At 43.8% G+C, this 15,297-nt stretch overlaps 1 protein-coding gene across 1 annotated transcript in view; it reads left to right on the forward strand.

Moving 5' to 3' along the window:
- LOC137369253 (fibrillin-2-like) overlaps positions 1–15,297 on the forward strand; it is a 496,406-nt gene that overhangs the window by 362,084 nt on the left and 119,025 nt on the right. Inside the window, exons 39-41 of the mRNA XM_068030179.1 lie at positions 6,155–6,280; positions 6,465–6,590; positions 11,213–11,362. Of these exons, the coding sequence (XP_067886280.1) occupies positions 6,155–6,280; positions 6,465–6,590; positions 11,213–11,362 (402 nt within the window). The remainder of the gene's footprint in view (positions 1–6,154; positions 6,281–6,464; positions 6,591–11,212; positions 11,363–15,297) is intronic.

Here is a 15,297-nt window from a genome sequence, read left to right on the forward strand (position 1 = left end):
ATAAATTAAATTTTCTGTTTGCACTTCCTGTATTTACTGCTGTTAATTGAATTATGTAGCGTTGACTCCTGCAATGTGAATTCTTTGCCTAGATTACATATATTTCAGTACAGTCCAAATTGCACGGTAAGCATAGCAATGTATGTCATTACCTAATACCCAACCTCTGTTCCTTTTTGCTTTCATTTTTTGTAAATTTGTTACTCATCAAGATAAGGGATGCCAGTATTAAAGCATCATATATTTTCTGCTTTGAGCACCTAGTGTTGGCACAGAGTGCTGTTTGGTCAGTTTTAGCATGGTTAGATGCAGAGTAAAGCTCCTTCTATTCTGTCACAACAGTAGGACTGGGATTCCTCCTGTTGACATTTTCACTTAAATTATTGACATTTGGATAGAAAAAAGGGGGTTAACTATGTTGCCCCTTTACACAATGCATCCTCAGAAAATAAAATTAGCAAAAATGTGCTCAGTAGTTATTACCACTTAAGACAGTGAAAGATATAGGGCTGGATTTTACTAGCCCGGTAGTGACAGGCTAGGAGGCAGGAGGATTCGAAAGGTGTCAGGAGGGAAGCCCAATGTCTTTACATTTCAACCAGATATTCTAAAGTGTGGCCCGGCTGGCAGGAAGACTTCAAGCTGAAATGCAGCAGGAAGGAAACTAAGCCTGTTAAACAGGCAATTAACTATTTTACCAGGGATTTCTAATTTTACGATGGGCACATGGAAACAATGGGGCTTCAGGGCCTCACCAGGTGTAAGGAGGCAATGGATTAGTGGGAGGTCAATGCTAGCTCCAGATGGCAACTGTTGTGAATGGTAGTGTGGCTTGGCAGACTGGATCAGCGTGGACAATGGAAGTAGAAATTTGGAGCAGGGACAAACTTGCCATCATAGCGGGAGGATACTGCTTGAGTGCCATCTCAGACATGGCACATGTATGTATAGAGCAAGGGGAGTGTGAGACCCTAAAAACTACTATGGACCACGTTCACTCAGGTTTCAATACCTCCAGTAAGGAGGAGAGGGAGGGAGCTGCAGTCACAGGCAGCGGGCCAGCAGCAAACTGAGGGCCACCAGGTGTTTCAGCCTTGGAGGGGGCATGGAGGAGGAGGAGGGCACAGAGGGGCAAGCAACCAGCCTCTTGTATGCAGAAGAGGTTACCTACCAGAGAGGGTTTACTGTCAGAGGCCCAGCTTCCTGCAAGTGATGGAGCAACAGTCTCTCCTGGCAGTTAAGTGGCCGGCTGCAATGTAATAGCGATGGTTAGCCTGCTTCACACCCACGCGGCAACAGTTCCTGCATCTGGGCCTGGCAATAGGACTTCAGGCCTTCCCATAAAATTCAACCCAAGGTTATGCATGTTACTGTCATTTTGATTCAAGTCTTTTATATCAACTTAATATCAAAAAAAATTATATTTTGATCTTTTTTAAGAAATTGACCACTAAATTCAGTTCCATAGTATCCATAGTTTCTTAGTTACAGGTGTCGTTTTGGAACCAAAATGGCATCTGCGCGCAAATAGCTATCACCTTGGTATGGGAGTTGGACATGTACATGGGAATTCTACAGAATAGGCAAATTGGGAAATCAGTCAGCATGTAACACTGATTTGAAGCCATTGCTGCCATTATCGACCCCGCGCTCCAACTAACGTCCTGTCTTAAATATGCACAGCTGAACTTGCATTCAGCAGCAGGAATCACTAGTGCTATTTAAAGGGATCATCAACAGCTTGCAGTTTAGTTGCTGATTAATCTCTCCTGGCTGTGGTTGAGTTTGTGGAAGTGCTTGGTTTTTTAAAGAGTTGGTTAAAGTTGGTGAAGCCTGCAGGGAGTGATGCTGCAAGTATGGAAGGTTTTGGTTGCGATCGCAAGAGATCTGGTCAGACCACTTCTAGTCATGGGTGTGATAGTTGGAATTCCCGTTGGTTGCAGTATGAGATGGAGATGGAGCAGAGATGAGGACAAGCTTCTCACAGAGGGAAGAGGAGAGGGAGAAGAGCTCTCAGTAAAAGGCCTTATCCACCTAGGGCCAGCCGGAAGCACTTCTCTTACCTCCACTTAAACCAGGAACAGTGTGTGCATTGGCTGCATCGTACAAATGAAGTGCTCACAGAACTCTGCCAGTTCTTGCAACCAGACCTGCAGCCTCAGAGCAGGGTGAGGACAATACTGCCAGTAGCTGTGAAGGTGACCAAGGCCCTTAAATTCTTCACATCTGGATCCTTCCAGTTTGGAGCAGGCGACATAGGTATCATATGTTCACCGTCCACTGCTGCATCAGAGAGGTGACAGACGCTCTTTCTACCATGTGAGGGGAGTTCATTGTGATCTCTCGAAGCAGGGAGAAACAGGTGGAGCTTGCATGTGTCATTGCCAGGAACATGGGCTTCCCCATGGTGCAGGGGTGCCATCGACTGCTCATGTAGCTTTGCAGGCACCACATCTCAATGCTGAAATGTACAGCGACCTCAGAGGTTACGGCTTGCTAAATGTGTAGTTTGTGTGTGACCATGCTTAGCACATCGTGCTGGTGAATGGCCTCTATTCTGGCAGCAGTCATGATTCTTTCATTCTGCGACAGTCCACTGTTCTCTCAGTCTTTCAGCCACCACATCAAACCAGAAGGTGGCTGCTGGGCGACAAGGACAAGACATGACTCTTGATTCCACTCTACAACCCAATCACATGTAGCCAGAAAGTGTGCAATGAGAGTAATGTTTTCATATGAAACATCACAGAGTAGACCTTTGGGATGCTGAAGCAGCAGTTCCACTGTCTGGACCACTCTGGAGGGGCCTTGCAGTACTCGCCAGAGGGTGTGCCCCAATTTGTGGCGATCTGCAGTATCCTCCAAAATTTGACCATCATGAGAGCACAGCCCTTGCCACCAGGGACAGGGCAGACAGCTCAAGGAGGAGGAGGAAGGAAGGAGGAAGCCAGCACATTCCTGTTCTGGATGGGCTGTCTGTGACTGCTTCATTTGACTTTGGTTCCCTTGAATACAACCCCAAATCTCTGTTGGACAGAAGTCCCTCAGTTTCAGACCATCATAACGTTTTCTTGACCATAATGCTGAAATAAAAGCCACCACAAAACAACCATTCCATACCAACTTTATCCAACAAAATGTTCAATATTCCATACAAAAGTCAGCTAATCATCCTTGTGCATTCCCTTGGTGCCTGTCTTGACTTTGCCTGGCCTAGTGCTCCTACACGATGCTAAGTCAGTGGCTGTAATGTTGCTGGTGGAAAGCTGCTGATTTTCAGTGGGGGAGGTTCGCAGTATGTCCTCAAAGAGCTTTGAGCCGAGAGGCTGACTTCAGACTGCACCACCTCAGCCTGGGCAGCAGCAGTCTGGACTGGCTGGCTGACAGGCAACAGCAGCGGCAATGGCAGATAAGCAGTGGTAGGTGCACAAATGCTGTTATCCTAACAGAGGACAGCAGGTTCATGCTCAACGGAGCCACTGCCACTCCCCTGGGGGGGGGGGGGGGGGGGGTGTGGGGGTTGTGCCTCAGCAAACCTAGTAATCTGCTGGAGCACCGATTGCTGGACTGCTGTGAGAGCCTGAAAGCCCCTTTGAGCACTGGTATCCACATCCATGCGGGCAGCAGTCTGAGCCTGCAAGGCCACAAGCTGAGATTTCATGACCTCAGTCTGAGCTTCCACAGCAGTAATGGAAACTGAGATAAAGGTCATCAGATGCTGCATCATGATTGGGTCTGCAAGTGTTCTCATGGAGTTGACCACCACTTCCACTCTGGAAAGATGGGTTCCAAGTTCTGTGCAAAACCCTATGCTACGTTGGAGCCAAATTCCTCCATGCTCCTTGACAGTGACAGCAGGCTTTCTGGAAAGCCTGCCAATGCACCAACCATTTCTGTGCGCATGCCAATCAGCCGCCTTCTGTACGTCGCCCCATGAAATCCCCATCTGAGTCCTCTGCTGCAGAACCTGTGGGCTACATTGCCATTTGGGGATTGGGAACCAGCACTACTGTTTCCTCCCGCATACCTGCAGCTCACTCGGGCCCGGTGATGTACCACCTGCATATCCTGCCCCTGTGCTACCCTCTAATGTTCGCACAGTGCCAGTATCTGAGCTGGTGGCTGCAAGTGTGAGATTCAGTGATGGAGTTTCTTCTTCAGTAGTTTCTTGTTTCTCTTGGGCTTAAGGTTCCCATGCCAGTACTTGAACCAGGTGGCAGTTCTTGGATAACTGAAAGGATAAAGGGTGGGATGAGGGAAATGGGGAAAAGCAAGAAGTGTGTGCTTTCACCATCTACAGCTTGTAAGTCAGAAGAGATTGTGGGATGAGGAGGAAGTGGGATATGAGAAGATAGATTCTTTCTTTCTTTTGGGCCTCCTTATCTCGAGAGACAATGGATACGCGCCTGGAGGTGGTCAGTGGTTTGTGAAGCAGCGCCTGGAGTGGCTATAAAGGCCAATTCTGGAGTGACAGGCTCTTCCACAGGTGCTGCAGAGAAATTTGTTTGTTGGGGCTGTTGCACAGTTGGCTCTCCCCTTGTGAACATATATCATTATCCTTTACGGTTTCAGCCCCGCTGCTGGCCAGGGCCTCATTCATGATCGGACCAATGATTGCCAGCAACATCTCCTCCATGGGGGTGAGAGTATGCAGCCCTGTCTTACCCCAGCTGGTTAAGTGCTGCTGAATTCAATTATGGGCCACCTACTCCTGTAAGAGAGAGGGAACTGTGTCATTAAGTCTGATGCAATGTGTTTGGGTGAGGTGCCTGCCACAGTTAAACAGCTGGCACTGTGTACAAGCTGTGAGATGTGAATGTGATACTTGCAGCAGTGCTAAGTGTGTGAAGGTGAGGCAAAGCTATGAATGTTGGGTTTGATTCATGCTTGATAGAGACTGTTGGGAGGCAAGTGAAGGGTGGGGGGGGTGGGTGGTGCAGGTTGGTGAATTGAGCAGTGTGTGAGGGTAATGGTTCACTCATATGAATTTGACATGTGAAGATGCATTCATTGACCGTGGCCACTCATGTGAGGTCATTGAACTTTTTGCCGCCCTGTACTTGGAGCTAGACATTGGCACTGACCCCAATGACTTCTGCTCCCACTACCTTCATAGTGTATGTCTGGAGGGTCTCCTGTCCCTGAGTGAAGAAGACCCCGTGTCCACTTCCTGCACCAATGCCACCGGTGTTATATCAGAGATCCTTAGGGCAGGCTCTCTGGCCTATTGTGCCATTTCCACTCCTTCTACTCATAATCTCTTCCACAACGACATCCACCACATGCTGCAACAAGGTTACATCTCTCCTTCTAAGAGGTGCAGGCTGGTTTTCAGGAGTGCAGGTGAGCAATAAGTGGTGCTAGCCTCAGACGAATGTGGGGCCCCTGCTGAGGTGTGCCACCACTCAGCAGTGCATTTAGTATGGCTACTTGCATTTATCCTTACAATTAGCTGATATCATAAAGTTTGTGTGCTGCCTGCACAACTCTGAATGGGCGCAGGTTAATCACACATCACAATCCTTGCCCATTTTCATGGGCAATCTCGATTTTTTTTTTTAGCCCTTTGTATCGATGCAAAGACCTGTTTGTGTCTTTGTTTTCAAGCAGGAATAAGGAAGTAGTGTAGAACAAATGACAGCACACTCCTTGGCACCCACTCAGTAGGAAAAACTGTAAGATAAAGCTTGAAAGATGATTCTTGTGGGATCAGAAGGAGCATTAATGCCCTTCATGGCCCCACAAGAATCTACCCACCCTCTGTCACTCCCTATGCCCATCTCCCATACAGCTCCACTTCTGGCTTGGTTCTGTGGAGGACCGACCGGTTTTCGTCCCAATCAACAATGTGCCTGGATCAATTCTGGAAGCTTGCCAAGATTATTCAATTGAGGCCTATTAATGAAAATGGTTCAGGCCTCACCCTGATTCCTTTGACAAGCAGCGTCTCACAACACAATGCCACCTGCCCAATGGAATCCAACACATGAAAATTCACCCCGCACAATCCTATTTTCATCTGTGGATCCACTTAAATGCTATCAGATTCAAACAGTTCAAAGATCTGAATTGGAACAGTGACAATGTTTTAGCAAGGTCATGCCCTTTGTGATGTGCTTTGTCAATGATTCTCTGGCTGTATTTTATTTCTCAGATATTGATGAATGCCAGGAGCTGCCAGGCCTGTGTCAAGGTGGGAACTGTGTCAACACTTTCGGCAGTTTTCAGTGTGAATGCCCAGCTGGCTACCACTTAAATGATGATACCCGGATCTGTGAAGGTGAGGTACAGGCATATTTGGAAAGAAGTGGTCAATACTTGGAACATTTCAGTTAAAAGCAAGTTTAAAAAAAATACCCAAATGCATTTGATTAAAAGGGTTGGGGTGGCAGAGGAACAATTGTCAGGTATTTAAAATAGGCATCATGCTATAAAGAAATAATCCACTGTGTATTTTTTCACAGATATTGATGAATGTGTCACCTACCCTGGTATCTGTGGACCTGGGACATGCTACAACACCTTGGGTAACTACACTTGTGTCTGCCCTCCAGAGTATATGCAGATCAATGGTGGGAACAACTGTATGGGTGAGTCCTGCTGATTATTAATTTCTCAAAATTAGTGAATTTACAACGCGAGTCATATAAAACAGCATCTGAAAAACAGTTTTCTTCTGCGATTTTCTCAAGAAAAAGCTGTGGAGGAGGACAGTGCAAGACCAAAACGCACATCAACATTGAATGCATTGGAACGAGGCTTTGTTGCTGTAGTTGTCAAGGCAATAATCAGTGACCCTGCTTGACTTTTAAGGTTCATTGCCTTTAAACGCAATATCTGAAGCTGGATGAATGTCATCTCAGGAATCAAAGTCAGGATGTGCAGTTCTTCAGGAAATTGGCACTTTTGAACCTTTCCTAAATTACTTTTAATGTGCATAATCTCTTGATTGCAGCTGAATTCCACTCTCACGGTCAACAGTATTCAAAGATCAAACACGAATATATAGGAAATACGAGCTAACTTATCAACAAATATTAGTCAGATGTACATAATCAGTATTTTAGTTAATATTGTATTCCTATACAGTTCTCTTGAGATGTATAAGGGAACACTTTCAGGTTGTGAATTTGATTTTCAAATTACATGTGAAATACAGATTTTTGAGGCATTTTACTTATGTTAATGTATAAATTAAAGACATTACACTCGCAAATAAGAACAAGCAATATATCTATTCTCATGCAATGAAGATGAGCGAGCGAGTAAAGATGAAAATATGCTCCAGCGTGTTTAAACAAAGATTACATTAATTACTGTCAGCGGGGCTGAAACTCATAACGGCAAGTCACCTTTATCGGGCAAACAACAATAACCATTTTCATTGCCATTGGCGTCAACTACAAAGGCGTTGCTTCTAACATATTAAGTGTATCGGCTATTTCAGGCAGTTGAGAAGGTTTTTCAGTAAGTTTGCACCTCGTTAATCTTTATTTAGGAAATTGGTCATTTGTCTTAGTAATTGAATTCACGAAGGCATCAACATGGAGGCATGACAGGGGAGAGGAGAAGAGCAAAACTAATGATCAGAACGCACTGTGTATTCATAAGCTGCTGTTTAATCCTTAGCACATGAATATTGTTTGATTCCAGCCTATCAAGAATATGTTAGCTAGCTCCAGTCCGTTAGAGTAAGAGAATGAGGAGGCTTAACACTGAAATGGAAATGATATTTAACTTATTATGGTTTAACCAAACACTACTTACAATGAACAAATCGCACTAACACCCACTGTCAGTGGTGGGAGACCGTGGGCAGGATTTAGTGTTTTAGGTTGGGACCACAACATCAGGGTTAAATGTGGGCCCTGACCCCGCATTGTATTTGCAGCAGGCACCCAACAGTGATTTTGCCTGAACTGGCCAACTAACGGAGCATTGGAACATAGGAGCAGGAGTAGACCATTCAGCTTGTCGAGCCTGCTCCGCCATTCAGTTAGATCATGGCTAATCATCTACCTCGACGCCATTTTCTCGCACTATCTTCATATCCTTTGATGTCATTTGTCTCCAGAAATCTATCGAACATGCTCAGTGATTGAGCTTCCACACAGCCCTCTAGGGCAGAAAATTCCAAAGATCCACTACCCTCTAAGTAAAGAAATTCATCCTCATCTCACTCTTAATTGGCCTGCCCCTTATTCTGAGATTATGTCCCCTGGTTCTATACTCACCAGCAAGGGGAAACATCCTATCTACATCCACCCTGTCATGCCTTGTAAGAATTTTATAAGTTTCAATGAGATCACCTCTCATTCTTCGAAACTCTAGAGAATATAGGCCTAGTTTCCTCAATCTCTCCTCATAAAACAATCCCGCCATCCCAGGAATTAGTCTGGTGGACCTCTATTGCACTCCCTCTATGGCAAATATATTCGTCCTTAGGTATGGAGACCAAAAATGTGCACAATACTCCAGATGCAGTCTCACCAAGGTTCGATACAATTGCAACAAGACATCTTTACCTCTTTACTTAAATCCCCTTACGATGAAGGCCAATATACTATTTGCCTTTCTAATTGCTTGCTACAGCTGCACGCTAGCTTTTAGTGACTCTTGAACAAGGGCACCCAGGTCCCTTTGGACACCAACACTTCCCAAGCTCTCACCATTCAAGAAATATTCTGTCTTTCTGTTTTTCCTACCAAAGTGGATCACTTCAGACTTAATCACATTATATTCCATCTGCCATGTTCATGCCCATTAAATTAGCCTGTCCAAGTCCACTTGAAGCCTCCTTGCATCTTCCTCACAACTTATGTTCCCACCTAGTTTTGTGTCATCAGCAAATTTGGAAATATTACAATTGGTCCCCACATCCAAATCATTTATATAGATTGTGAACAGCTGTGACCCTAGCATTGATCCTTGTGGTACCCCACTAGTAACAGCCTGCCATCCTGAGAATGACCCATTTATTCCTATTCTCTGCTGTCTCTCTCTGTTGACCAATTCTCAATCTATATTAGTATATTACTCCCAATTCTATGCACTCTAATTTTGTTTACTAACCTCGTGTGGGACCTTATCAAAAGCTTTCTGAAAATCCAAATAGACCACATCCACTGGTTCTCCTTTATCTATGCTACTAGTAACATCCACAAAAAACTCCAACAGGTTTGTCAAACATGGTTTCCTTTTCATAAATCCATGTTGACTCTGCCCAATTTTGCCATTCTTTTCTAAGTGTCCAGTTATCACATCCTTTATAATAGATTCTAACATTTTCCCTACTACTGACATCAAACTAACAGGGGTCTATATTTCTCCACTCCCCTTCTCCCTCCCTTCTTAAATAGTGGGGTTACATTTGCTACTCTCCAGTCCACAGGAATCTTTCCAGAATCTATTGAATTTTGAAAGATAACCAGTAATGCAGCCACTGTCTCTATAGCCACCTCCTTCAAGACTCTGAGATGTAGCTCATCTGGTCCAGGGGATTTATCAACCTTCAATTCAATTAACTTTTGAAGTACTACCTCTACTAATACTAATTTCTTTCAGTTCCTCAGTTTCACAAGTCCCTTAGCTGCCTAGTATTTCTGGGAGATTTTCTGTATCTCCTTCCATGAAGTCAGACACCAACTATATGTTTAGTTTCTCCGCCAATTTCCCTGTTCTCCACTATAAGTTCTCCTGTCTGTATCTGTAATGGGCCCACATTTGTCCTAGCTAATTTTTTCCTTTTCACATACCTAAAGAAGCTTTTGCAGTCCGCCTTTATGTTTCTCGCTAACTTGCATTCATATTCTCTCTTCCCTTTCTTTATCAGTTTCTTGGTCATCCTTTGCTGGGTTCTAAATTGCTGCCGATCCCCAGGCTAACCACTTTTTCTGGTGACATTATAAGTCACTTCCTTTGATCTAATGCAATCTTTAACTTCTTTTGTTAGCCATGGTTGATTCACCTTTCCCATTGGGTGTTTGTACCTTAGAGGAATATATATCTGTTATATAAACCATGTGGTACTTCTTTAAATACTAGCCTGCCTACCATCAAGTCTTTTAATGTATTTTCCCAATCCACCATAGTCAACTTGCCCCTCATATCTTCATAGTTTCCCTTGTTCAGATTAAAGACCCTACTTTCAGAATGAACTATACCACATTCAGACTTAATGTGAAATTCTGTCATATTATGGTCACCATTTCACAAAGGCTTCTTTACAGCAAGGTTATTAATTAGCCCTTTCTCATTACATAATACTAAATGTAAAATAGCCGAACCCTAGTTGGTTCTTCAACATACTACCCCAGAAACTCATCTCATACACACTCCAGGAATTCCTCCTCCACAGCATTAGTGCTGATTAGATTTACAAATTCTTTCTGTAAATTGAAGTCGCATTGAATGGCCAGAGGCTATGCTCGCCATCCAATTAAGGATGGTGGGCGGGCTCTCACAACTGGAGGATTAATAGGAAGCCCTACAGCAGGGAAGAAGCTGTAGCCTATCAACAACTATAAAAAATCAGAAATAAAAAATAGCCACAGCTGCCAGGCCACCAGTGTGGAGGGGCGGTGGGGGGGTTCCTCCACAGGGTGGCTCTTGGCCGCAGCTGTGGCCAAGTGGGTGGTGGGGGGTCCTCAAAGGCATCATGGAGCACCTCCAGGCAGCTACCATGCTCCTGACACCGCGGAGAGTCTGCAGGTCAAATGGAAAATTCCAGACTCTGATAATTGGCCTTTAAATTATCGAAACAAGCTACCCACTGCATGCCAGCAGGTAGCCCTTCCACCCCGAGCTGGTCTGTAGAAAAATGGGGGGGTGGGGGTTGCCGCGGGGATGTTGCTGGCAAACCAGTAAACCGGCTGGCGACACAAAATTATGTTCCCGCCCGCCTCCGTTCTCACCCCCATATCAAGGCAAAAGTTCTGCCCTGTATCACTTACTATGTAATCAGGGCTCTCAAAGGTCCTTGTGTTTCTCTTGGAATTTCTAGATTATATTAACATCTAAACTAATGTTGGCAGTACATGATTGACTGTTTGGCTAGAAAGAACAAATAACTCGGTATGTGTTGATGTAAAGTCTAACCTAAATGTTCTACCATTAACTGACAGCCAGCAAATATAAAATTAGAAATATTTCAATAGACACTTAAACATGATGACAGACATTGGGTTTTCATACTATATTTTATTTTTTCCAGACATGAGAAAGAGCATGTGCTATCGACACTACAACGAGACCTGTGAGAATGAGCTCTCCTTCAACTTAACCAAAAAAATGTGCTGCTGTTCTTACAATGTTGGTAAAGGCTGGAACAAACCTTGTGAACCCTGCCCGACGCCTGCTACATGTGAGTCAGCAACTGCATTCGCCACCTGATTTCCACACTTGTCTTGACAGTCAATTCATAAAAGCAGAACATTTGGTAAAAAAATATGGATTTTTTTTCCACTTAAGCACATTGACTAATGAATTTTAGGTAAAACACATAGTTAATAAAACAGCTTATGGAACATTCACAAGACTTGAAAAATTGAGAGGACGAAAAGATACAAGATTAGATTTTATTTTCCCTTGCAATAGGTAATAGCAGGTTCACCACTGGGTGTGGTTGCTGAAAAGCATTACGTCTTACTGATTATTGTGAGTTTCCTCCTTTAGAAATGCATACGTTGAAATATGGAACTAGTTGCATGGCTGCTTTACTCATTGTGCTATCTATTTTTGCCCACTGACCTTGGATGCAGTGAGCCATCTGAATGCCCCCAAAGCTAAAAGTAATGCAATGCTAGGAATTGCAATTCATTGCTTTCAGAGACAGATTGTTGAGAAATTAGTTGTAGTCTTCTCTTGTTCTTGCCCTCCCTCAGAATAGCAATACATATTGAAGGCTACAACCAGGGGTATGGTAGTGTTGCAGAAACAAAAAACAAAGTTGGCATTCTGAATATGAGCTGATACAAAATAAGAAGATTGTTGGTAGGTCAAAGCAAAATTATTTTGTAGCCACTAGGGTTATCATCTTCCACAGTGAGAAACGAGAAGTTGCTATGTTTGCACAAAAAGTAGGTAAGGTTGACTTTGGGCTCATCCTTTAAGCAGTCCAAAGGATATCATGGAGAGTGTAAGTTGAAATGAATGATGCCATTAAAAGTTTCAGCAGCTAACCTCTCACTTAGTTATTTAGTTCCCTCAGGTTTCTATGAGCATTAATGGCTATCAGCTAAATTTTCAAATTAACACTGTCATCAAAATCGAAATCCAATGCATTCACACATTTAAAGAATTCTGAGAAGCATTACACCTAGTATGAAATTAACACAAAATGATCTCTTTTGATGTGTTAGTCAAACTAAACTGAATTATTCTAAGTGAAATCAACATTTGCACAAAGTAGCTCTTTATTGGAAAGCAGTATTGAATTTTAGCAGGATTACCAGTTCTCGCGTCCTTTGTTTTAATTAGTGTATAATTTAGAACTGAAGTTACGCAAAATACAATGCTCAATAATTCAAAGAAAACGCATTTTAAAACCAACTCAGTTACGCTTGATTGACCAGGTACTTGTATTCCCTTTCCATTGTAGTTGATTCTTTGGAAGCCACGCAACTTAATCCTCCACGCAGTGTAAAAGATAGCCGCCTTGTCTGACAATGAATAAGAGCTCTGTGTAAATCATGGGCCCCATATACATTTCAGCATCATATATTTGACATTCAGAATAGGGGCACCAAGATCACATGATGATTATGGATGAGGAAGACTATTCGTTCATTTATAATTTGTCTATTCAGAGAGATCCTATTGTGCCATCCAAGTGTCCTTTAAATGGTTCCATAGTTTTTGCCTATTCCGCACATTTGTCACTCTTTGCGTGAAGAAAATGTTATTGATTTTAATCTTAAAATGACCTTTCACAAATTTGAGGCTGTCTCTCTCTGTCAGCCATGGCTCAATTGGTAGCACTCTTGCCTGTGAGTCATAAATTTGTGGGTTCAAGTCCCTCTGCAGAGACTTGAGTGCAAAGTTCTTGGCTGACACTCCAGTGCAGTAATGAGGGAGTACTGCACTGTCAGAGATTCCATCTTTTGGATGAGACGTTAAACCGAGGCCCCTACTGCCCTCTCAAGTGAATGTAAAAGATCCCATAGTGCTACTTTGAAGAAGAGCAGGGGAGTTATCTCTGGTGTCCTGGTTGGTATTTATGACTCAATCAACATCACAAAAACAGATTATCATATTGCTATTTGTGGGAACTTGCTGTGCACAAATTGTCTGCCATGTTTCATACATTACAACAGTGACTACACTTCAAAAGTTCTTTATTGGCTGTAAAGTACTTTGGGACGTCCTGAGGTCATGAAAGTGCTATATAAATGCAAGACTTTTTTCTTTCTTTAGTTGTGTAGTTTCATTTAAAGTTCTTACCCAGATTAACATTTTCTATTCCTATTTTTCTATTATCTCACCTTAAAACCTCAAATCTCTGCAGGTTTTCTTAATAACCCATATCCCTAACACTAAGAATCAGCCTCACAGTTCTTCTCCGGACTGTCTCTGGAGCCTGACTATCTCTTTTGTTTCATGGTGACCAGAAGTGGATGAATATATATTGTGCAGTCTGACCAGAGTACTAAAAAGTTTGATTACAAACTCATCTGACCTATTCATTTGTTATGGCTATCTATTTCAATATCCTATTAACTTTGTTGATTGTTGCTTTGCAGCGATTAGATATGATCAGAATCAAATCTTCTAAGACTACTAGGAAGATAAATTGGGTAGCCCCCAAAAATGGATACGGGGGTCACAGTGGACAATAAATCTGCTTCTGTTGGTTGCAATGCAGGTGGCGTGCCAAATTTGTGCTGCCTGCTCATTTGTATGATTTCTGCATCGGGCTAGCACTAACTGCGCTGTTGATTGGCTGCATGAATCAGCAGTCGACCAAAATCATAACTTGCTAGCACCAGTTAAAGTCACATTACACCTCTTAAAGGAGAGCTGCATTGTGGCAACCATGCAGAAAATGAACCTGATCTGGAGAACAGTGTAGAATGGTACAACATGGGAGAGAGAACATGCTCCAAGGTTTTTGGACACTGCACTGGAGGCTTTGTTGGGGAAGGTGGAAAGTAGGAGAAATGTTCTGTATTCTCAGGGCACCAGAAGGCCCTCCAGATGCACAACCAAAAGGCAATGGGAGCAGATAACCACGGAGGTCAATGCCAGGAGTCAATCCCCAAAGAATTGGATGTTGTGATGCAAGAAGTTCAATGACCTCACAAGAATGGTCAAGGTCAGTGAATGCATCATCAAGTGCCATATCCTACCAACAGGCCAAGTAACCTCAGCCAATGCTCGTATCATCAGACTCCCATCACTCACCTACCAACATTCAATTACAACTCATACCTAACATTCATATGCTTCACCTCATCCTCACACACTGAGCACTGGTGCAAGCCTCACACCCACATCGCAAAGCGTCCAATGACAGCCACATCAGCCAAACACATTGTACCGCACTCACTGACACACTTCCCCCTCTCTTGCAGGACAAAGTGCTGCAGGAGGCAGTAGGAGCTTACTGGAGTGGGATCGGTGTGCCTGCACGTCCTAACCCTCATGGAGGAGACGGTGCTGGCCATTATTGGGACATCCATTGCTGAGGCTGTGGCCAGCGGTGGGGCTGAAACTATCAAAAATGACGGTATCCTCATACATAATCCTCTCTCTCAGCTCTCGCTTTCCCCTCATCCCACAATCTGTTCTGATTTATAAGCTGCAGATGATGTAAGCATGTACTTCCTACTTTCCCCAACCTGCCCCCGCCCTGCACCAAAAACTTATCCTTGTGCATTCTTCCTTTCAGATACCCAAGATGTGCAACCTGGCCAGATAATGGAGGAACACCATGAAGACAGTGGTGATGAAGAAAGACCATAACTTGATTTCAAACTTGCAGCCACCAGCTCAGATACTGACACTGCACGTAATTTAGAGGATAGCATAGAGGCAGGATCTGCAAGTGGTGAAACACTGGACACAAGTAACCTGTAGCCAAGGCAGGATGCAAGGATAGCACAGATGCCAACTTGCTGGAGGGAGAGGTTGCTCACAGGTCTCACTGCAGAGGACCTAGATGAGGACTTTTATGGGTTATGCACAACAAAGTGCTTGGTGAATCGGGAAGCCTGCGCAGAGCTTGGCACCCATCCTGTCAGCAAGGAAGTGGTGGCCAAGTCCGTTCGCACACTTGTGGATCCAACCATGAGGCAACAT

Source organism: Heterodontus francisci, chromosome 4 (assembly GCF_036365525.1).
Source record: "Heterodontus francisci isolate sHetFra1 chromosome 4, sHetFra1.hap1, whole genome shotgun sequence".
NCBI lineage: Eukaryota > Metazoa > Chordata > Chondrichthyes > Heterodontiformes > Heterodontidae > Heterodontus > Heterodontus francisci.